The sequence below is a fragment of the Labeo rohita genome, chromosome 10, assembly GCF_022985175.1.
Source record: "Labeo rohita strain BAU-BD-2019 chromosome 10, IGBB_LRoh.1.0, whole genome shotgun sequence".
In the NCBI taxonomy this organism is placed as follows: domain Eukaryota; kingdom Metazoa; phylum Chordata; class Actinopteri; order Cypriniformes; family Cyprinidae; genus Labeo; species Labeo rohita.
In genome coordinates, this window is record NC_066878.1 from 22,145,121 (window position 1) to 22,170,902 (window position 25,782).

General features: G+C 35.5%; 1 protein-coding gene across 2 annotated transcripts in view; it reads right to left on the reverse strand.

Annotated features, from left to right (window-relative positions):
* The window catches only part of LOC127172074 (ephrin type-A receptor 5), a 96,643-nt gene extending 82,899 nt beyond the window's left edge, over window positions 1–13,744 (reverse strand). For both annotated transcript variants that reach the window (XM_051121141.1, XM_051121140.1), the window contains exons 1-2: window positions 13,462–13,744; window positions 9,798–9,862 (exon numbers count right to left, since the gene is read on the reverse strand). In XM_051121141.1, the coding sequence (XP_050977098.1) occupies window positions 9,798–9,862; window positions 13,462–13,552 (156 nt within the window). In that variant the 5' untranslated portion in view covers window positions 13,553–13,744. The remainder of the gene's footprint in view (window positions 1–9,797; window positions 9,863–13,461) is intronic.
* Between the last annotated feature and the right edge of the window lie 12,038 nt (window positions 13,745–25,782).

Genomic DNA, 25,782 nt, shown 5'->3' on the forward strand with positions numbered 1-25,782 from the left:
TACAAAAGTACCCGATTTTTTATGTACTTAAGTAAAAAAGTACTGATAGATTAATTTTGCAATTTTAAATAGGCTACTTAATTGAATTTTATATTAGCACATATTTGTTTTTATAATCCTACTGCTCAAAAAACCTGGGATTTTTTCCAAAAAATACATTTTTGTTGTTGATATGGACTATGTTGACGAAAGTGATATAGTAATATTCAATGTGTAGCTTACACTGCAATGTACCGAGACAAAACAGATTTGACAATCATATTTTCAACAGTAAGAAAAAAAAAAAGTGTTTTAAAGCTTGTTTTGCATAACGTCACGGTTATATATGACATGAGAATAAGGCCTAAAGTTAGGGAGAACATTTTAAGGAAATATTTACATAATGATTATTTCCTTTCCTTTGATAATTACTGTAGTTACCATGATCTGAACATCACATCCTTTCTTTTTCCCTCGGATGTAATCTATCTAGGTGGTTGAATAAAAATATGTGGACTTTATATCTAAAAATGATCTCAACTTAGCACCAGCAAGCAGCTAGACAGTTAGCATCAGCTAACAATATTTACTTATTTTCAGTATAGTTAAATAAACATTATATCTGTCTACTCTAGCTGATCCAAACAATATAAACATTTATACTGTTGCAAAACAATATATAAACAGACGTCACGTAGGGCTAGCATTTTAATAAAACTGCTAACGTTACATCAGCGAGGAATATGAACGTGCATGAGTTATTTTATTTAAGCTGTTATTACAATTTTTCGTTTTTGATGTGTCTGAATTCAAGCATTTCAGTGCGCTTAAACAGATCACCTTTTACAGCAGATGTAATTCACAAACAACGGACAGCTTTGACCTAAATATGATTTTCAGTTATAATAATTAATACGAAACAGAGATGCTCACAAGTCTCTGAGCTAGAGTCCAAGTCAAGTCTCAAGTCTCTGAGCTAGAGTCCAAGTCAAGTCTCAAGTCTTTCAGCTAGAGTCCAAGTCAAGTCTCAAGTCTCTTTATTATATTAAGTCTCTGGTTATAATAAGTGTTGCATCACGTACAGCGACCCATCCAACACTGCATAGCTATATATAAGGAACTCAAAGCATGTAATATGTTATAATGACTCCTTTATCTATTAGCATACAGTATCAGCTTTGATTTTGGTATATAATCAGTGTAAACAGGCTATTGCAACATGACAAAAACACCAAGAATGCTTTACTTTTAAGTTAATATCTGTATTTTGCCTTGTAGCATGAACACACAGTACAGTACAGACCAAAAATTAAGAAAGACCAAATATGGTCAAACATCACATTGTGCTCCTAATTTAAAAAAATTAGTAGCACAATCAAAATTTTAGGAGCACATTCTAAACAATAATCCAAAAATCTGATAAAAAAATTTGCCTTCCCATTATGAGGTGATATTTGACTCCTTAAAGTGATTTACAAGGGAATTTAACTTTTGTTTTTACCTTTTCATATGTTTAATGAGGCTCAGAGGTGGCAGAAGTGCAATCATATTCCTAAATTCATTGTTGAGATTAATGTTTTAAATCAAATTGTTTTAATACAGAAATGTTAAATGATTTAAATAACTGCCAGCAGGTGGCGGCAAGAGACTGATTTAATTACTGAATCATATCATTCATTTGATTCGTTCGAACTGCTGCTTCATTTAGGAATAAAGAGTGACTGTCTTTATGAATGGGAAATTGAATCATTTCACTAGAAACGAGTTCATTCATAAACGAAACACCGCTGTGTTTGAATGGAGATGCGCAGCGGCTCAGTTGTGACTTGTTTCAGACTACTTCTGACGACGAAATAGAGCAAAATCAGGCAACAGTGTTACAGTCAGACAATGAAAGTCACTTAATAATAACATCTTGTTTATTTAACTGCTGTATTAAATCAGTATCTCATTTACAAACTCCCTTAAAATTAGTAAAAGCTTAGTTCGCGATATCACAAAGCTCTATTATAATCAATGACGCTGTCTATACTGAATCTTTTATCCTCATATCACATATTTTGCATTGAGCACTTCTTCTGTTTGGGCCGTCTTGTTTGAAGTTTTAAAATCCAAAGCTAACGATGAATGGCACAGCAGTCGACATGTTTGTTCGTTGTCCTCTCATGTGTGGCGGCCGCGCCTAAAATAAAAAAATAAAAAATGTGTGGCCGCGCCCCGCGCGCAGCAGATACACGTCGCGTGTTACATGGGCAGGTTATGGGTAATGGAGGGAGTTGAATAACAGCGAGCTCATCAGTTGTTTCCTAAAAATAAACATTGTTCACGAGTCCCGCAGCTCGAGTCCGAGTCGAGTCTGAAGTCTTTCGAGGACGAGTCTCAAGTCGAGTCTGAAGTCACTGTGTGTGCGACTTAAGTCGCACTCGAGTCCGAGTCTCAAACTCGAGTCCCCATCTCTGATACGAAAATTCGACCTTGGTAACTTACTTTTCGCAGCATCGGTCGCGCGCACAAAAGATCTCCCGGTTTTTACTTGTGAATTCATTTGACTGGAGACTCGCTCTAAACGGATCACTTGAATCAATGAGTTGTCGATTCGAGAACAGCTGCAATCGGATCATTCCAATTCGTGAATGAATCGTTTGGTGCGATTGGGGAATCAGTTTAACAGGTTCATTGAAAAGAATCAGTTTGTTCATGAATCAGACACCGCTTGTGCGTCTCAGAGCACGTGATATATTATAAGGAGTAACGATAAGTTTATGAAATGTAGTAAAGTAAAAAGTACGATATTACGCTTTGGAATGTAGTGAAGTAAAAATGAAAGTTACTCAAAATAAAACTACTCCAGTAAAGTACAGATACTTGAAAAATGTACTTAAGTACAGTAACGAATTACAACTACTTCGTTACTGTCCACCACTGATAGTAGTATACTTACACTTGAAGAAAACACAAGTATATTTGCAGTGTGAAACTAGTTTACCAAGACTATACTAAAAATGCATAAAAAAAATTAATTAGTAAACTATCAGTATACCTATAAATTCACTTTTGCATATGCTTGCAGTACAAACTAAAAAAACATATGTAAACTAGTTGTGTACTCAAAGTTTACTACTGTTATACTTAAAGTATACTTGTATATACTAGAAAGTGGGCCAATTTAGTCCCAAGGAGTACTGAAATACTCCACTTGAAAGTATACTACTAGTACTCTGATATTTGTATACTTACTGCACAAAGTATACTTAAAATATACTTGAACTTTACTTAAGTAAACCTAATAAAATAAAATAAATAAAATAATACTTATTTTTGGTAAAGGTGTTTACATATGGCCGGATCACAGTCGTCCCGATACACAGCCTTATCGCACTGCTACTTTTACTGTATGGAAAAAGGTGGCATTAACAGTCTGCTAAATGTCATTACAAAGATTTTCATTCATCTTTAAAACACAAATGAAGATATTTTTAATTGAATCTGACAGATTTCTGTCCTTACAAAACGTTGATGTTTCAAAAAGCCATCGTAAATTTAATCCATATGAATCTAATGGTTTAATCCGAGTCTTCTGAAGAGACATAACTGCTTTATGCAGTGTAGCAAATAGGTTTAATTTAGGATTTTGTTCACATGTAAACATCGATCTATGCGCATACATAGAGCACATCAAATATGGTGAACGGAGGTTCAAAACAAATCTCATTAGCTTGTTTTTACAAAATACCAGAAGATGAACAAAAATCGTAGGTGTATTGGAATGGGTAAGTGATGGCATAATTTTAATTTTTGGGTGGACTATCCCACAACAGCAGTCAGTGCTACCTGTACATATCTACTATTATGTGTCAGAAACAGTCTAACAAACAATATACAAAAACATATAATTTATTTTTCTCTGTGGCTCGTTCACTTGGCCTTTCGGCACACAAATTTCTGTAAACTATCATTATTCAAACTCTCTTTCCTACCATCCCCTACTGAGACCCTCTCCATTTTCTGGTTCTCTCTGTGTAAATCCTTCCCTCCGCTATCCCGGCACACTTATTTACCAATGCTTTCTGCTCCTAAAACCCTCAATTCTCCCAGTGTGAGTAAGCTTGTGCTATAAGCATGCATTTACCCATAAACCCCAGCTCCCAGAGCACTTCCTCCTCGGCTTATTACCGGCGCTACACTGCAGAGAATGAGCAAGTACGACCCACTGCCTTTCAAACAATAACCCATCATTACCCACCAAAAACACGCACCCAGCCTTCCCTGTCATTGCCGCCCAGGGTCCACAGGGGGCGGAGCCGAACATGACTGACAAGTATGGTTGAAAACAACTCCCTGCTATGATTCTGGCTATATGTGTTTGCGTGAGAGTGTGGTGGGACGCGTGAATGTGACTTTTCAGGGTGGCTGGAGCGGTTCCTCTGTTGAGCATCACGTTGATGCGTTTTTCCCCTTCGGTAAGAGACAGCAAAAAAGGACAGCGGTGTGAGCCAGAGGTGCCCTAGGCCTGCACAAAGCCCGGATTTAGCTGAGCTCCTGTAAACCGCTTCGTTGACTTGGCAAATCTGGCCCGCTCTGACAGCGGTTAAAGCAGCATGAAGCCAGGGTTGAAAACAAACAAACCGGGGAGAAAAGATAATCGCTGGTGTTTTGTGATGTACCTGCCAGTACAGATTGCTGATTGTAGATCCAAAAGCCTTTGAGTCTTCAAAAAACGAGCATTTGACCCAATTGCGTTACCGTCATGAATCATGCAAACAAGAATTTAAACTGTTGTTATTTAACAGCTCCGTTCCAAAATCTAGTGAGCTGCTTACTTAGGCAGCATTTTAGAAAGCGACATTATTCTACTGTATCTTCTAAAATGCTTGCGGAGAAAGCAATACCATCATGCACTGAAAGAAGATATTTTGAAGAGTGATGCAGTGGGTACATCTCATGTCCGTAAAGTATATGTTTAATATATTTCCATCAATAAAAAGCTCACATGATTAATTTTCTAGGACACAATTATATTTTTCCCAATCACACTACTATATGTTGAAAAACCCATATCTTTTGTTCAAAAATGATGTTCATATCACATGCAATACTGGTATTCAGCTGTCTGATTTTGTAAAGTTTTTCATTCTGCATTTAAGCATGAAAATTACCTCAAAAAATAAATTACTTTGATAGTTTTGCCTACAGATAGATTAAGTTAATAAGACATTTGGGTGTGCGCTTCAAAACTAATAAGCGTTTATTGTGATATAGCTTGTTTTATTTGTGTCCAAAAATCCCTTGTCAACTAAGTTACCCACTAGAAAACCCCTCCTCAAAAAGGAATGGTTTGTCCCATTCTCGCATAATTTGCACAGTATGATGATATTTTCTCTAGAAGCACATGGATGAAACACTAGAAGTGATGTTCTCTCTCTTTCCCCTAATATTGGTTAAACCAGCAAACCTGTGTCAAGAGTGGATTCATTGACTGACAACAGTGTTACACAAGTATTATTGCTGCAAGATAATTTAACTAAAACTTATGTTTTGTTTATGAAAATATATTTCTAAACATACCATATGCTCAGTAGTTCTAGGCTTCCATGTTGAGTATGGGCCCAAAACACAAAAAAAAATTGTCAGTTTGAGTTTCCTCACATATCAAATAGCGACCAACACGATGTACTACAGAATTCCCTAAAGGGAATAAATACAAGATGACAGGAAAAAATACTTTACTTTCTCTCGCAATTATATTGCTGGGTAATCATACTGTATATAAATTGCGGGGATCAGGGAGCCACTATTGATATGCATGGCATTGAAATCGCTTTTGAACGCGCTCACTTTTTACTTTCACTTTCAAGATTCATGATCACACATACTCTGTATTTACTATGGAGCGGCAGTACTTACCACACATTTTACAAGATTAGATGTTTGTCAGTGGTGCTCAGGATCTGCAAATCATTCACCATCATCCTGTCAGTCATTTCTCCTGTATATGTGGTAAGTGAAATTGTATGTACTGTAATGTACTAGGCTACCACAGGCAAACGGTTAACTATGTCCCTTTAGTGGTTCTGTAGAACGAGTTATTTGTTTTCTGTGCCTTTCCGAATACAGATTTACTATTCGGGGACATCCTTAGTACAGATGGCTTACTTTTGTATCTTTGGTTCATTGTAATTATTTGGTGGAAGATGCAGCTTTACCTCTGCCATGTTAACCTCCATATGTGACTCTCAGGATGCCACAGTCTCAGTAGTGTTGTGATGCATCATATTGTGTTCAGCAGTGGTGATGAGAGAATGTGTTTGAGAAACCATTTAGAGAGGAGCAATTAATTGATGCAAATATGTTAGAAATGATGCATTGCGATACAAATGCCAACTTGTACCTGATGCACCGCATTGTTAACTAGTACGCGTCGATGCAAATCGGTGAATCTTACCATCCCTGCTTGGAAAGTATTGAGACACTAGGTTTCAAACAGAAATAGCAAAGCTAATGTCTGACCTCTTTTCAGAGGTGTTATATAAGAATGCATACTAATCCTTAGGTGGTTTAGGTTTCTCTTTATATGATAAAACCCTAAATAGCTGTTAACCAATGCCTAGATAAATTAAGAGGGTTTATCCGCCATTTTTCACATTTGCAGTGTAAGTGACCGGCTTTGCTGAGTCTCTTGAAACTGCTGAGCTGTTGCTAAATCTCACACTCCAGACGCTCTGTTGAATTAATATGATTGTGAGTGTAGTCGACTCTAACAGCATAACAAACATCTCAAGCCTCCCGGAAACCTGCATCTCCTCCCTAACTCACATAATCAATCCAAAATCTCCAGGGAATTTTCTAACCTTTACCACACACATTAAAAAAAAAATAAATAAATAAATAAAAAAAAAATGGATTATAGAACTGTTTTTCATTTCATGTGGGAACTCTCTCTCTAACTAAAGTTTGTTGACCTGCATAAATATATTTGTTTTATTTTATTCTATTTTATTTTATTTTATTTTAATTTATTTTTTGTATTATTTATTTATTTATTTTTATTTATTTTTTTTTTTTACATTGCTTGATTTAGCTGAGATTTTTTGCAAATTTTAATTTTTATTAATTCCAATTAATAAAAAAAAAACATATCTATCTATCTATCATCTACCATTTACCAATGTACATACTATATATTTATTTATATTTATAATATATTAATATTAAATACTACTATTAATGATATACGATTTTTCTTATTTATAAAATTAACATTAGGCCTTATGTACCTTAATTTCCATGAAAATTATATTGGAAAGGATTAATTTAATGGTGTCACAAAGCAAATTTGTCAGACTGTTTTTGAAAGAACTGTTTTTCCACTTAACATATGTATCTTTAAATCTTTTCTTGAAAAAAATCAATGCAAAATCAATGCACTAACAGCTACACCGATTCACTCACCCTTTAAAATCAACAACTTAACACATCTTGCATAATAGCAATGCTAGTTAACATCCCACACTTGCTGACATAATCTCAGACTGCACGTGTCACCCTTGAGTAATTTGAACATCTAATAATAGAGCAAAAATCATTTAATCTCAATAGCCATTGAGGAGGATGTGAAAAGCCCTGTGCCGTATCTGACATTGATTTATCACTCCCCAGATTTCACGTCATATTCAGGATATCATGCAAGGATGTTTGCATTTCCATCTGAAAGGAGGAATAATCGTCTCCCATAACAGGTGTTATCCAGCGTGCCTGGAGACTTTGGGATCTATTGTCGGCCTGTATTGTTGCATTGGAGGGCAGGTGCAGGTAAGCACAATGCAAGCGCTCTTTTTTTACCATCACAACAGGAAACTGAATTAAGCTATAACTGCACACCGTCAACACTGGATGCAGGCTGCGCTAGATCACAATAAAGGCCTCTAAACAGCAGCTGGGACGAGCTGGCTGATATCGAGAATGGAGAAATCACAATGTTTGCACAGTCATAAAGCAAACACACTTTTCTAATCACAATCTCGAAATCCAAAACTAGAAGTGAGAGCTGGGTCGGTGCTAGGGGGTATTATCGTAATTTGTTTTAACAATATGGAAACTGACATTATCATATGCCACTCACTTTACAAAAAAACAGACAAAAACGTGTCTTGAGCATATAAAATCATTGACTGCATGAAGAAGCCTGTTAGAATGCAGTTAAAATGCCCATATGATTCAAGTTATGAAAGTCAAAATTATCCCTGAATGTTTATATATATATATATATATATATATGTGTGTGTGTGTGTGTGTTTCTCTTTCTTCCAATGAAAATAGTTCCAAACCAAGCCAAAGCAGATCATGTACACATCTCAGAGCAACACTGCAGTGTTTTGTTCCTGACTGAATTAGTTTTTGAACGAATCATTTGACTCAGCTACTCAATGATCCATTTGTAAAGACAGTCACGTGCATAATTTCCAAAAAAATCAGCTATTTTCAACAAATCACCTGAGTGAAAGACAGGAACTTGCCACCACCTACTGGCAGTTTTAGCGTCATATTTATAAGACCTAAACAAATGGAAGCCCATTTCCACCACTGAAGAAAAAATAAGTTTTAACTCTCAATTTCGCAACTTTTTTTCCTGCAATTCTAACATTTTCTCAGAATTGCTTGTTATAAACCCGCAAATGCAAGTTCACAGAAACTTGTGAGAAAAAATTAAAAAACTGAGATTTCAACTCATTATATTAAGAAATAAAGTCACAATTCTGAGAAATAAAGTCTGGATTATGAGTCTATATCTCACAATTTTAACTTTATAACAATTGTAAGAACAGTCTTTTTTCTCTCAGAATTGGACTTTATAACTGCGATTGCAATAACTCTCAATTACGACTTTATATATCGCAATTCTGAGTTTATAACATGACATTGTGACTTTGTTTCCCACAATTCTGACTTTCTAGCAATTGCTATATTCAATATTTCTAAGGGGGAAAAAAGTCACAGTTGTGAGAAAAAGGAATTATTATTTTTAGTTATTTGTTTATTTTATTCAGTGACGTAAACAGGCTTCCAGCACAAAAAAATAGTTATCAAAATATAATTTATTTATTATTATTATTGAAGAAAATCCCAATGAATATCAAGATATCATTTTCTGTCGGTATTGTAAACCCCTAGTCATGCACTATTCTCGTACCAACAAACAGGGTGATGTCATGACGTGAAGTTAACATGACGGCGTTGCTTGTTTTTTGGGTATAAAAACAGTGTGATACTGACAGACCTGAAGCAATACTGGGATATTTATTTTCATGTTCTGTTCGAGTTTGTAGCTGCTTATTCCTGTCATCCTGTCAAAAACAACCGAGATACTCAACACATGTTCCTTTTCTGCTGACAAACCGTTTCATGTAGCTTCGGCTTTCTTTACTTTGGTATTCTCAATGGAAATAGAAAACACAAAAACAGATACGTATATAAAGTTGGCCACATGTCATTAAAATTCAACACATTATTCAGCGGGTTTACCGATCGGCTTGCTCGACAGAAATGAATTACACTCTGAGCTTCACAGAGAAATTAGAACAGCAGGTTTAGTGTGTCTTTATGCCTCTTTTAGAACAAAAAAGGGCTTTCCCTTCTTTTCTGTTTGTCTCTGACCTCTCGTAGTCCCTCTCTCTCTCTCTGTGCTGCGCTCTCCACGTTCTATTATTTTTCACTTTGAAACTGTCTTTTCTGCCGTCGAGGGAATCGGAGACCTTGAGATGTTCTCCTAAGCCGGCTCTTAAATCAAAGTGCTGAGAGACAGGAAGATGTGTGGAACTCACCCCATTCTTCGGGTAGGCGACCCACCCCAGGTCACCAATTACAGAGCGAGAGTCCAGCAAGTTCACTGCGGGAGAAAAAGAAACGGGGACAGATCAATGATCTGGAGTTGTAAAAGCAATAAAGAAAGAGCATTTATATGCACATTAGATGTTAATTATCAAGATATCACCTCAAAAGTTTTTATAGATTTCAGTTGTGCTTTATTTTAGTGTCTTTGTTACTTGCACTTACTGTAGTAATAACAGTAAATTATGCATAATTACAAGCAACTCTCCTTAAACAAAACTCTAACTATATAGTAAGTGCATGCTGTTAAGTAATATTATATAGTAATAACAATATAATTACACTTTAGCAATGGCATTTTACAATAAAGTACAAACTAGATTTGTGTACGTACATTGTACAAACATTTGTCAACTTTTTTTTAAATAAATGTACTTAACAAGTATTATCACATGAATTGTCCTTTATCACAGTATAATCTAGCTCAGGATCATTGCATTAGATTTTATCCTTTTTTTTTATCCCTTAATAACAATACAGTTCATATTGAGTCCATTTGTTTTCATAAACATTTATAAGTATGCATGTGCACATGTGAATATAATGCAAATAGATTTTAAATGTCATGCCATTACACATATTTAACTTCAAAACAGAATAAAATTATTATATGAAGTACATGGATTTAATAATCTGACCGTTAAATTAAAGATGCATGTCTGTAAAATGTTTCAGATTTCAATTCGTTTATATCGTAAAAGATCCAAAATTAATGAGGACTTGGGTCAAAAATGCAATGCAATGCAATGCATTTTATAAAATAAAATAAAATAAAATAATTATTATGGGAGAGAAACAAAACACCATTTTAAATGTAAAAATGCCCCTGAAAATCAATCCCAGACAGAAAATATTATGAATCCAGACACATCTGAATACCTGCAAAAACAAATGATCAAAAAGATCATGTGAGCTTGTTGCAATATTGATCGACATGTTTCTGAACAATGCATGCAATCATTTGAAAATGTACCCTATAGAACGTATGAAAGAAACTGGAATAATATCAGTTGTATAATCTTTGCCCTTGATTAAATTGAGTGCACATTCTATGTGAGATGTCCATTAAACAACCCAGTCTTTTCAGATTATTGTGCCAGTATTTGATACCCAGAGTAGGTCACAGGTTCTTTTTTATCTGCTCGAACCTTTTTACGACTGAGTACCGCCACAGCTAATTAGATGACCTTTACATTCACAGTCCGATCAGGGCTGAATTTTAATTTGACCTTGTGTTGATCAAAGGTTGTGTGGCGAGACTGTTTAGCATGTGTGAGATGACTCACAATAGCAATATCATTTCTGGCATCAAAACAAAAGCTAATGACTAAGGAACCAACACAAATGTCACAACGGTGCTAAAATAAAAACGTAAAAGGGTAAAGCAAAAAAAGCGAATGATGGTTATTGATATGTTATGTAACCTCAAATTTGATACTAAAATACATTTACATTTAATCTGCCAATTTAAATGAGATCTAAATGTGTTTCTTTTGAATGACAGACATTGATGTACATTGTCCTACTTAAACTGAAAAAAAATATCCTGGGGAGAATCACATAAATCTAATTAGCAGGAAGAAATACACTTATGAACTAGATAAAAGAGAGGTTATGTCCATCCTTAGGCTAATGCCGAAAGAGTTGCAATGTGTTGAAATCTAACTTTCGGAGGGAAAAACACATTTTAAAACTGAAAAAAGGAAAAATCTTGAAGAAAGATTGTATATGGCAGAATATTTCAAGCAAATATTCTGATTTGTTGCCTTGATTTGGAACACTCAAGGTTAAACTGTCCAAACGTAACAACTAAATTGTTCATCTTAATTTGAAAGCGCATTTCCCGCCAAATTACAGTTCACCACAGGTCGTGGCCCTCCGAATCGACAGGTTTGTTTAAATTCTACCACACTTGCCGCTATTGTGATTTTGGAGTGGCCGTTGTCCTTGCGCGTCTGCTGGGCCATTGTGCCAGTCTGTGTAGGCACCCGAGCGCCCTCCCCCATCCTGCTCTCATTTTTATTGTGCCATCATCAGCGTACAATCAATCAACTCATCCCCACACTTGTCATTGCACTATCCATATGCTGACTTCTGCTCATTAGAATATTTACATATTCTATAGTCTGCACACTTCAGCCCGAGTGATAAATTGGAACACATCAATTTTACTCGCAGATAATTTGTTGACATTTCCCATGGTAGCGTTGGGCGAAATCTTTTTTGTACGCTAGTTAAAACATCTAGTAACTTGAAAGGGTTTCATAGGAATACACTTTTGTATCTTGGGAAATAAAGCTGTAAAATATGGAATATGATTTGCAGTCGGTGCCTGCTGTGCTCTGACCACTACAAAGCAAATTTAGGGAACTTTGATGAAGCTGTGTCTCTGTTTCCTTTGTCTTTACGCTTCTAATGCAAATGCACCATCCCACGTGTACACATCAGCCATCACAAAAAAAGACGTCATGTTTTGACCGTAAAAGTGCCTTTGTGGTCCAATGCAACAGATGTATATTTTAGTGAACTTAACGTTTTAAAAACTTCATGACGTGCATCTAAATCTTTGTCTTTGTAGACATCATATCATAGGCGTTCATTTTCGTTTATCGTTTAATATCTGTGTCTTTAAAGAATATGCTACAACAGGTCTTTAATAGACCATTGAATCAACATTAATAACTCCTGTAAAGCTTGACGGTTCAGTGGTGCTTTTATTGTGATCTGAGCTGTGATTTCTGAACCGTCTGTGAATGGATGTTCTTACTGAACAATACAATTCATAAACTCTTTAAAGGCTCCCATTGAACATGTTCAAAGGCAATGAAGCGATTCACAATATCTTTTATGCGTTCACAGTTTCAGCCAATGTGCAATGGTGAACTGAGATGTTTAAAAACCACCTGGATGGGAGTTTGGTGAACTGTAATCACTGATGTCCAAGAACTTCTGCTCCATTAAACAGTCTGGTTTGAAATCATTGTTGGCTTTATGGGTGATATATTACATATGATATGACATTTCACGCGTAGAGAACATTTCTGTTGGAAAACCGTATTGACGTGTACGTCATATACCACAGAATATACTACAAGACCTATAAAGCATGTTCTGGAGAAGATCTGACATGTTTTTGATGCATTGATAGCCTACTTCTCCATGTGTATATTGTGTAGACGGTTCATAATGTTCTGTATTTATTGTAATAAATGTGGTAAATTCCTAAAAAAAAATGCTTCTGTTTAAATTCAAAGACATTCACGTCTAATGCCTTTGAAGAACCTGTTTTAAGTTCTACTAATAACTTTTTTAAAATAATGTTTTGGTCATTTAAAAAACACTGTATCGTGATAATGTAGAAACTCAAAAACAAACGAACGAATTGGATGAACCTTTAATTTAACATCAAGAACTTTTGATTCAGTGTCCAAACAACCATATTGCAAGAACCGTATGGCGCCGAAATCGGTTCTTGGTCAGAAGAGCGTTCTTTGCTGAACCTTTCTTTCCAGAATTGTATATTATCCATACGAAATCCAGTGACTGTCAACCATCAATCCGTGCAAAACAGCACCGTTCCCACATCCCGCGTCTTACCTTCATTACTGGGAATGCAGAAAGTCTTGAAGGCGCCGAGACTGAAGACGCAAATCCAGGCGATGTAACTCCACCGTGAACGCATACTCATCGACTGAAGAAATGTGTCAAACGAATGAATGTACCGGACTCACATCAGCACAGAAACGATCCAGAGAGAGTTGCGGAGGACATGAGGAGCGCGGAACGTAGGTACGCAGGAATAAAAGCACATTTGAGCGGAGAGCAGCGGCGCGCGCGTTGCGGTGAGTGTTGAAGCGCTCCGGTTTGAGTCTCACGGAGCTGTCAGACACCCACACAGCCGACAGCATGAGGAGGAGGAGGAGGAGTAAACGATTACAGCTCTCCAATAGACATCAATGACTGCTCATGACACGAGACTCATCCAGACTAATGAAGGTGTAAGTCAGACGAATAATGCTTAAAAATGACAGATAGGTGCGCATTGTGTCAGCCGTATATTATATTGATTGTGTTGAACTGATATTACACTGTAATTTCCCTAATGCGATTAATGAAGCAACACTTTCTTTGAAGCCTATATGCTGTATAATAGGCTATATAACCCCATGTAATATGTGGACATGTGTTGAGGTAAAGATGATAGACTCGTTGTATTCTGTACATAAACACTGTAGAATCGATCCATCCATCCTATCATCCATCTATCTATGTGTCGATCTATTGATCTGTCCATCCATCCATCCATCCATCCATCCATCTACTTGTTAATCTATGAATCTGTCTATCCATTCAAACATCCATCCATTATCCACCCATCCATATATCTATTCATCTATCAGTCTGTCTATCTGTCCATCCATCCATCTATCCATCTATGTATTGATCTATCAACCTGTCTATCTATCCATCATCCATCCATCCTTGTTTATTTATCTATTGATCTGCCAATCTGTTTATCTATATATCTATATATCTATCTATTGATCTATCAATTAATAGATCCATCCATCCATCCATCCATCTACTGATCTATCAAACCATCCATCCATCATCAATCTATCCATTGATCTATCGATCTGTCTATCCATGCGTCCATTATTCTATTGATTTATCTATTGAATTTTCAATCTGTCTATACTTCCATCCATCCATCAATCTATTGATCTGTCAATGTATTGATCTGTCTATCCAACCATGTATCCATCATCCATCTGTCATCTATTGATCTATCAATTATTTGATCTGTCTATCATCCATCCTTCTATCCATTGATCTATTGATCCATCCATCTGTCAATCTATCATCCATCCATTCTTCTATTGATTGATCTATTAATATAGTATTATCTTAATTTATCCAGCCATCCATCCATTGATCTAATGATCTATAAATTTGACCGTCCATCATCCATCCTCCATCCAATGATCTGTCGATCTATCAATCTGTCCATCCATTTATCCATCCATCCATCCATTTGTCTGTTGATTGATATATCTATTGATCTTTCTATCCATCCATCCATTCATCATTTGATTGATATATCTATTGATCTATCTATCCATCCATCCATCATCCATCCATCTGCTGATCTATCAGTACATCTATTTATCCATCAGTCTATCTATTGATCTATCAATTTATCGATCTGTATATCCATCCATCCTTCTATCGATTGATCTATCCGTCAATCTATCCATTCATCAGTTCATTCATTTATTGTTCTATGAATCTATCCATCCCTTCATTATTAATTAATCTATCATTCTCTTGATCTATCTATCCATCCATCTAACTATCTATCAATCTACCCATTCATCCATTCATTGATCGATCTATAAATCTGACCATCCATCCATTGTTCGTCTATTGATTGATCTATCAGTCTACTGATACATCCACCCATCTATTGAGCTATTTATCAATCTGTCTATCATTCATCTATTGATCTATCTATCATCCATCCATTCTTCTACTGAGTGATCTATTCTATCATTCTCTTTATCAGTCTATTGAATTATCTATCAATCTATCCATCTATTGATCTATCACTCTATCCATCCATCCATCCATGCATTGATCTATTGATCTATAAATCTGACCATCCATCCATCCATCCATCCATCCATCTATCCAATGATCTGTCGATCTATCAATCTGTCTATCCATCCATCCATCCATCCATGCATCCATCCATCCATCCATCAGTGTATTGATCTGTCTATCCATAAATCTATCTGACATAATTCAATAAAATGTATACAGTTGGAATAACAGACAAAAATGTGATTGATAAAGATATTGCATTAGTTGCACATCTGTTTATTGTGTTGTTACATCACATGTTTAGTAAAATTCAAAGATATTTTGATGTAGTACTTTGCACTACATGACCTTCATTGACCTATAACTATTTCCAAAAAAAACAACAACACGCTTTTGCAACATAAAGAATGTAGATGTTTCAAAAAGCAGGTATGTATTCACAGAGCAAATGTGATTTAAGCTCACATGGCCTTTTTTTCTGCAGCTCTATTTTTCACTGCATTCTTAAATTCCAAATTTAAGCCGAAGCAGCACTTCCACCCACAAGATAAATGTGGCTCAATGACTGCAGCTCAATCTCTTTCATCTGCATGATTATACATATTCCCGTGCCGTGCCCTCCTGACACATCCCACGCTCCTCAGCGCTTGTCCTCATTCACCAGACACTCACAGAAATTCAGCAGCTGGCATCAGACCCAGCTCCTCCTGAGTTTAAAATGACAGCGAAAGAACAACAGCGATGGCTTTGTCTTCAGATGTCAACAAAAACAGGAAAGGAAAGAGCTGTGATTTACAAACTTATCCATAACAACATTATTCCTCTGTTGCATGTGACAGCACAAAATCAGGGTCAGGTTTTGAGGCAAAATCTCTAGAAAAATAGCAGAGCACAATAAAATAAGGTTCAATCCCCTGCAAAAGTCCTTAAATCTGATTAAATGTATTAAAGACAGGTTCTGTCTAATCTAAGGTGTTCACAGTGGATTTTAGAGCACACCCATGCATTGCTGAGTCATTGATAGGCGGCTACTGCTGCATAAGCTGCCAAAAGTCACCTCAGCGTCTCATGCCCTACCTTCAATGTAAGTTTAACCTCATCTGTTGTGGAGTTGAAATGGATCTGCCGAGACATGAAAATGCTACCAAACTATCTCACGGTCTTGCTGTAAAATGAATAGTTAAAATTTTCACAGTGGATATTAGATGTTTCAAAATATTTGATATCAACTCTCCTACTATTAACATGGTTATGCAATTTGTGAAACAGGTGTGTACTTCTCGGTTGGTGGATTTCAGGCTATTAAATTTGGGTTGGGAAATTCAGGTGGAAAAAAAAAAAAAAAACCTGGTGGAGCCGGGTGAAGTAGAGTTTACACTGAACGATAGCGTTAGAGATCTTTGCAAATTTTGGGAAGGTGGTTTGAAATAGGAATAAGCAAGCAAGTAAGTAAGTAAGTAAGTAAGTAAGTAAGTCAATAAATACCTTATTTATAAATAATAAATAAATCCTTTATTTATTTATTTATTTGATGCAGAATGAATTTATTTATTTTGATGAATTCAAAAGTTTGAATGAATAAATAAATAAATAAATTTGATGCAGATTCACTCCCATTCAAAAGTTTGGATTTTTTATTTATTTATTTATTTTATTATTATTATTATTTTTCAATTCAGCAAGAATATATTAAATCCTTAAAGCATAAAGAGACTTATTTTTAAAAACATTTTACCGACATCAAACTGTTGAACAGTATGTTTAGGCTAGTGAGTATTTTAGAAAAGTGGGTCTTCTTGTGCTTTATAACTCATTTCTATAACAACATTTTCCTGTTCAGTTTCAAACTAATCCCTTGAAGTGGATCTTACATGTTCCTCTAGACTTAACTTTTCATCAAAATCTTCTTTAGAGTGTAGAAAAAACTCCCCACCAATTTTTTTGATCTGCGTGCCATAACTTGTAAGTTTGATTGCTTAACCCTAAATATGACAAATTACTGTATATCAGTGATGCTTGCCTTAACAAGCAAAACAACTGAACAAACAACCTGGAAAGAGATGGGCTATGTGTGTTCTGGAAATATACATCTTTTTTGGAGTGCAGGTCTAGTTATATCTCATTTAAAATGACCAGGCTAAATGAAAGAGTGAACTGGACTTGTCATGGACAGCGAAGCCCAGACCCGTGTGATGGTGAAGCAGCAGGGTCTTTGCCGCTGCACTCAGAGGGGAGGCTCGGTTTGGGCAGACACAGCTGAGCTGTCGCTACTGATAATCGTGTCCTGGCATTAAAGAGAGCGAGGACTTGGACAAAAGTACAGGAAGAGGAACAATTTGAGAGTCAGCACACACAGTCTGAGAGCAGCACACTGCTGCATTGTGGGATGCAGAGGGTGACTCAGAAGCCAGTGGGTAACTATAATGAGGTTAGACATAAGAGGACACTTCACATAATTTACACACTAAAATGTTTTGTGACGACAATCTTGTTACGGCTCTCTGGGAAATGTGATTCTGATTGGTCATTCACTGCATTATGCAGTATTTTTGTCCAATGCTGACAATACATATTTGATAGTTTAATGTCTCTAATACAACTCAAAGCAAAATTTCATATCCATTCATTTGGTCAGTAGCTTTACGCTGGGCTGCTGATCAGAGTTTATTTTGCAACAATGAGTGATTCAACAATATTTTACATATTCAACCTGATTAATGATAGGTTACATCAACAAAAGTAATTTTTACATTTCAGATCAGGTAGAAAGATCAGATTTTAATTTTAATTTTTATATATATATATATTTTTTTTTATTTTTATTTATTTATTTATTTATTTTTGTCCCCCAATGTATTTAAAGGGTCACATTTTAGTATGGGGACCAGTTCTTAACTCTTAACTAACTGTAAACTTTGACCTTTACCTCTATAAACTCCTAACTATGTTATCATTTAGCATATTATACTTTTGATTAATATTTTAAATGTATTGTTTTTATTATTATTTTTATTTTAGTTAGAGATTTAGTGATTTTGTTTTGTACTTGTCTTATTTATTTATTCATTCATTCATTCATTCATTATGTATTACACTATTTATTTTATTTTATTTATACTTTCTGTTTTCATCTTAGTATTTTTAATACATCAAGTTAAACTAAATGAAAATGAAAAATGTTGCCTTTGTAACTACCTGTCATTTATATATGAAGAGTTCAGATGCAAAACCAGCTAAATCCATCTGACGTCTTTCTTTAAAAAATGCATTTTTATTAGGCTCAGATGTATAGGTTTCTATGTAAGTACTGGTACTTCTGATTGGGCTAAGGCTGGTATTTTAGTGAGTTTGAAGAAAAATTATTTGATGGACGTATAATATGTGTCGAGAGCATTCACTCAGTATCATTATCTCATGTTTGAACGAGATGGTTTTTAAGCTGGTTTTGCATCTGAACTCTTCATATATTATATATATTTATGTATAGTATACTCACATTATTTTATTATTTTATTTTATTTTACTCAGTAAAGTTTATTTTATTTTAATTACAGAAGGTGTTAGTTTTGTTTTTAATTAACCATATTAACTCTGACTCTCTTGTGAGAAGTAAATCAAAACCAACTCTCTCCATGTTTTTTTTTTTTTTGTGAATGTAGCTGTCACACTTTCAGAAGCCAGAAGCATGCGCTCAAATAATAAACTCTGGACCAAACCCTTAATTGGCAGAGAATGTTTATAGCAAATGTGGTGAACCTGCTGAACCTGATCTAAACTGGTTATATACATATTAGATCAGGTTCAGCAGTAGTTTAGATCAGGTTCAGCAGATTTTTTATTTTTTTTTCAACTCTAAACCTACTCACAAACTCTGAATTTGCTCAACTATGAGTAACAGGCCTTGGGTATATACACCAATATTATTGTTTTCATCATCATCTGTACTCCTCACTTTTGTAAACTTGGCAAGTGGCGCTGAAATTCCTAATTGTGCATTTCACTTCCTTTGTGTCTCTATTCTCCAAACATGAAGCTCACTGAGTCACTGGTCACTGGCCACTGCCAGATTTCTCTATTCAAAGAGCTTGACAGTGTGACAGTGAAGAATAGTGGTGATTGATCACCTCATTGTTACACATGATTTCATTAACAATGCAAACAAAAGCAGTTTGGAAGCTTTCGAGCACATTCCATTTCCAAGGGTGATTTGGTATTTCAATGAAACTGAGAGGATTACTTAATGAAATTACTTTCAAACAAGACAAGAAACAAGAAATTTTCTAAAGACAATGTGAATGGTACTTGTCCATGTAAAAGTCACTGGTTGTTGTGTTTGTGGTTTCCAGGGTGTTGCTATGCTAAGTGTTCTGAGTGGTTTTTAGAATGTTGCTATGCAGTTGCTAGGGTGCTATGAGTGGTTTGTGAAGCAATGCAATGCAGTTGCTAGGTACTGTAGTTGCAGTGGTGTTCTGGTGTGTGTTTCCCGTACAACGATGTAACTCGCTGATTAACCTCCATAGTACGATGCACTGTTGTGGAAACAAACTAGCTAGTCACGACTGTCACGATCTCCGTCGTTTGAACCACATTAGTTCAACTATGTACGGCCGTTGTTATTGACGTCACAGAGTAATAACTTATATTATTTAATTGATTAGAGATCTCTAAAATGCAGCTATATTGAACATGGCACCTGATGACCAATTTACTATTTTTTTGTTCCCTGTCATTTCATTTTATTTGATGCTTAATTCATTGCGGGTTCCCTCTCACGTCATACTCCGGGGTTCTCTTAGGCATTTATGCGCATGTGCACTATTCAAAAAACGGCGCTTGCAGAGGAAGCGTAAAAATACATAGATTAAAATGCATTTATATTTAGATCGAATTAAAGATATAGATTGTACTGTATGTTAGCCTGCTTATTGTGCCCAAGAGCATAATTTATTAAGCTCATATGTCTTACTAACAAGGAACTATGCTTCTAACCACAGGTCGAGAGCTGTAGTCCAACCACGTAAGTTTGTGACACTGTTTGCGAATGTTCATTTGACGGAACTTGCGACCATAGTTGGCTAACAATGGTATTGGGAAACTCACCCCTGGGTAGTTGCTAAGGGATTTCTTACTGGTCTAAAGGTCCGTTCACACCATAAGCAATAATTTTATAGATAAGTATAATGGTAACTATTAGCAATAACATTCTGTTTATTATAAGCACAAGGTGCAATTTTGTCATATGTTGCTTTAAATGATTGATCCCTTTAAAGCATTTTTTTAAGTTAATCAGCTGGAAACTGATGATGTTTCAGTAGTATGTTATTATTCCACACCTCACAATTCCAAGTTTGCAGCTCACAATTCCAAGTTTACAGCTCACAATTCCAAGTTTACATCTCACAATTCCGAGTTTACATCTCACAATTCCAAGTTTACAGCTCACAATTCTGAGTTTACAGCTCACAATTCCAAGTTTGCAGTTCACAATTCCAAGTTTACAGCTCACAATTCCAAGTTTACATCTCACAATTCCAAGTTTACAGCTCACAATTCCAAGTTTTTACAGCTCACAATTCTCACAATTCCAAGTTTACATCACACAATTCCAAATTCCAAGTTTACAGCTCACAATTCCAAGTTTACAGCTCACAATTCCAAGTTTGGAGCTCAGCTCAATTCCAAGTTTACATCTCACAATTCCAAGTTTACAGCTCACAACAGTTTACATCTCACAATTCCAAGTTTACAGCTCACAATTCTGAGTTTACATCTCACAATTCCAAGTTTGGAGCTCACAATTCCAAGTTTACATCTCACAATTCCAAGTTTACATCACACAATTCCAAATTCCAAGTTTACAGCTCACTATTCCAAGTTTACAGCTCACTATTCCAAGTTTGCAGCTCACAATTCTGAGTTTACAGCTCACTATTCCAAGTTTACATCTCACAATTCCAAGTTTGCAGCTCACAATTCTGAGATTGCAGCTCATAATTCCAAGTTTACAGCTCACTATTCCAAGTTTACATCTTACAATTCCAGGTTTACAGCTCACTATTCCGAGTTTACATCTCACAATTCCAAGTTTGCTGCTCACAATTCTGAGTTTGCAGCTCATAATTCCAAGTTTACAGCTCACTATTCCAAGTTTACATCTTACAATTCCAAGTTTGCAGCTCATAATTCCAAGTTTACAGCCCACTATTCCAAGTTTACATCTCACAATTCCAAGTTTGCAGCTCACAATTCTGAGTTTGCAGCTCATAATTCCAAGTTTACATCTTACAATTCCAAGTTTACAGCTCACTATTCCGAGTTTACATCTCACAATTCCAAGTTTGCAGCTCACAATTCTGAGTTTGCAGCTCATAATTCCAAGTTTACAGCTCACTGTTCCAAGTTTACATCTCACAATTCCAAGTTTACACCACACAATTCCAAATTCCAAGTTTACAGCTCACTATTCCAAGTTTACATCTCACAATTCCAAGTTTACAGCTCACTATTCCAAGTTTACATCTCACAATTCCAAGTTTGCAGCTCACAGTTCTGAGTTTGCAGCTCATAATTCCAAGTTTACAGCTCACTATTCCAAGTTTTCATCTCACAATTTCGAGTTTACAGCTCACAATTCTGAGTTTACAACTCACAATTATGAATTTACATCTCACAATTCCAATTTTACGTCTCACATAGCTCACAATTACAAGCATACTGCTAACAATTTTGAGTTTACAGCTCACAATTCCAAGTGTATAGCTCACAATTACTAACCTACAGTTCACAATTACTAGTTTACACCTCACAATTCCAAGTTTACAGCTCACAATTGTGAGTTTACAGCTAACAATTATGCATTTACACCTCACAATTTACATCTCACAATTCCAATTTTACACAATTACAAGTTTACATTTCACTATTCTGAGTTCATATTTTACAATTCCAAGTTTAGATCTCACAATTACAAGTTTACACCTCACAATTCATACATCTCACAGTTCTGAATTTACAGCTCAAAATTACAAGTTTACATCTCACAATTCTGAGTTTACACCTCCCAATGACAAGTTTACAGCTCACAATTATGAATTTACATTTCACAATTCCACGTTTACACCTCACAATTCCAAGTTTACATCTGACAATCATCAGTTTACATTAAATCTTACAGTTTTGAGTTTATATCTTCATTTCCCTTTGGAATATAAAATAAAAAGGTAATTGCGACTTTGATCTCACAATTCCAAATTCCTATCTCATAACTGTAACAATTGTGAGGGATTTTTTTTTTTTTTTCATACTGTGACGGGAACAAGCTTCCATAGTAAAGATCCCACCCTTGAAGTTTTTATTATATTGGTTTAAATTTTTTGACAAGAAAGTGTAAACTGTCTCGTATGGCTGCAGAAAGACCTGGACTGGATGTCATAGAAGTATATGTATTGTGCATAAAGTTTCCTCACTGTTGCATAAATGTCAATAATGAAACATTTTCATCCTTTAAATATTTGCAGTACATAATGAGCATATACATTTGGTTTCCCACATTTCGCCTGTTCCTCTTCATCCCCCCTCACATTCACTATGCCGCAGGATCTGAACAAGATCGCAGTGAGCTCAAGGGAGGGTCTCCTCAGAGAAAACATCCCTGAGTAATAGTGATGCTTGCCTTTTTGCTAATAAACCTTGCAATGCAAATCTACTGAGAGTTTCCTAACCAAATTAAATATTTTGTGCTTTAAGTCGAGATGAATACAGTCAATGAGTCTTTACATACATCTCAATATAAACTGAGATATTGAAAGTAATCCATGGCAGCATGATTTTAAGCCGGTCCTTGAGCATGTTGGAGGCTCCTGAGGTAACACTGTGAAACTCCAGCATATGGTGAGTGTGTGAGCTGCATACGAGCTGCTACAGAGGAGAAACAGACCAGACGTCTGCTACACCACGTCTCTGTATGACACCACTGCCAGCTGCAATTCACTCGCATCCGAAGACGTTATTTCCACATCAAATGCTAATTCTGAATGCATACTTTTTATTATTTAATTGCAGAACCTGATTCTTCGTTACAAGTCAGCCACAGAATGCTCTGTTATCAAATGCAATTTGCAAAATCCCACTTGCTGTCGGGATTGTGGGTGAAAAGCTTAACCCCCTATGGTGAGGTTCAGCTGAGATCTTCCTATGACGTTATATAACACCAGTGCATGGAAACTAGTCAAGGGACTTTATGACTGTATGTTTGTGCTGTTAGATTTCTTCTATTCAGTATAAGGCTTTATATCTTTCAGAACAAGGTGTGGCAATCTATTGCAGATAAAAACAGTATTGTTTCAATAGCATGATGTATGAAGCAAACTAAGCAGCTTTGTGTTGGTCAAAGAGGCAAATCTGCATGACTAACATCACCCGTTTTCGGCCGCAATTCCCAATTGCATGGATTACTATTGAATCGACTTGACTGTTCCTCTGATTTTGTCTTCCAACAGCATTGGTCCTACCATGGACATGCATCTAAGCAGCGCCCCACTTTCATAAAGTACTGCAAATAAATCTGTCTACATCCTATATTTGTATATATCTAAACATTTTGCAAACAAATAAAAATAAAATACGTACAGTGGTGGCATCTTTTGGTGACAACTTTCAGAATGAATTACAAAGAAACACTTCAAATAAGTGTGAAAATTTGAAGTAGAAAGACTGAAATAGTGTTTTCTTGTAAAACATATTCTGATAATCCTTGTTTTATTTACAATTGCTATTTATTTATTTATTTATTTATTTATTTATTCAGTGGTTTTTCCCTTTAAAAAATGTTAATGTTAAAAAATATATGTATAAATAAATACAAAGTTTTGTATCTGTCTGTAGTAATAGTTTTCACTCAGAAATTGCTAGTAAATTTCACAATTAATTACAAAGAATTAAAAATAAATACATTGAATTAAATATGGAATTTTGAAACAAAGACTAAAAAATGATTTTCTTGTAAATATCAATGTACAGACAAAATACTTTCATAGCAGTTTGTAACTATATTATATTTTATTAAACATTATTGTTTATAAGTATTATATTTATACATTTTTGGATGATCTGCTCATCCCCTAAATAAACCCAACTTAAAAAAATAATGTGCAATTACTTATCAATTACTTAAAATATTACTAGAATCTACTGTTATTCAAAGCAAAGGTTATGTTTTAGCATAATGTGTTCAGAATTTTTTAATTAAAATTTTCATTTCTAGTGCAAGACTGCTCATTTGGATTGCTGTCGGCCACACTTTATTTTAAGGTCCAATTCTCACTTTTAACAAACCATTAACTGCACCTTTTGCCTCAATAAACTCCTAATTTGCTGCTTATTAATAGTAATTAAGAATATGTTCATGCAGAACATGTGCTTTATAAGTAATTAACAGCCAATATGGTAATAACAGGTATGCTAATAAGCAACATGTTAATACTGAGAACTGGTCCCTAAAGTGCTATCAAGCTGTCATTTCAAATCAGGAGATTTTATTGAAAATTAATTACTCAAAGTGTTTTCACTCCAAATCATTGATTTAATTTTGTTACATCACAATTTTAAAACGTGAAATTTCTCCTGCAGATTTCACTCATGTTAAAGTTGGTCAGATGAATTTGCTGGCTGGCCAACAAAAAAGAAGGTTTGGTTTGAAAGTGGTTTCTGTTAAGCACAATTTTACAACAAGTAGCATTGTAGTGGAACTAAACATTGTATTACACTCTAAAAACGCTGGGTTATGCCTGTTGGGTCATTATGTTGGGTTATTTTTTCATTGTTGGGTAGTTTTTGTGTAACCCAGCTATGGGTTAGTGACTGGGTCAATCTCACTGACTGCTGAAACTATACACCCCTTCCCTCCCTCCGACAAAACAACCCAGCATGGACTTACTTCAACCCAGCTGTTGGGTTACAGTCAGAGCGTGGGATTTTCATTCTCTTCAGGAGAGAGCGAGTCCACAGCGCCGTCGATTTCGTGTGGTTCTTCAGTGAAATTAAGGTTTGTATACATTTTATTTACAATGTATAGGTTATACTGTATACGTTTTATTTGTCTATCAAATCTTTACTGTGCTGTAAATAATTTTATTTTGTGCAACGCAACATACAGGGACGAGATGTCATGTCGGTCAGCTGAACGCATCAGCAACGGTCATGTTGCTTGACAGAAACGCCTCGTTGTAATACTGATCCTAATTAATTTGGGTGTTATGTTGCCAAAACTCTGTACAGGTTGTTTATAGGCAGGTTATTATGGATTCAGTCATGGCA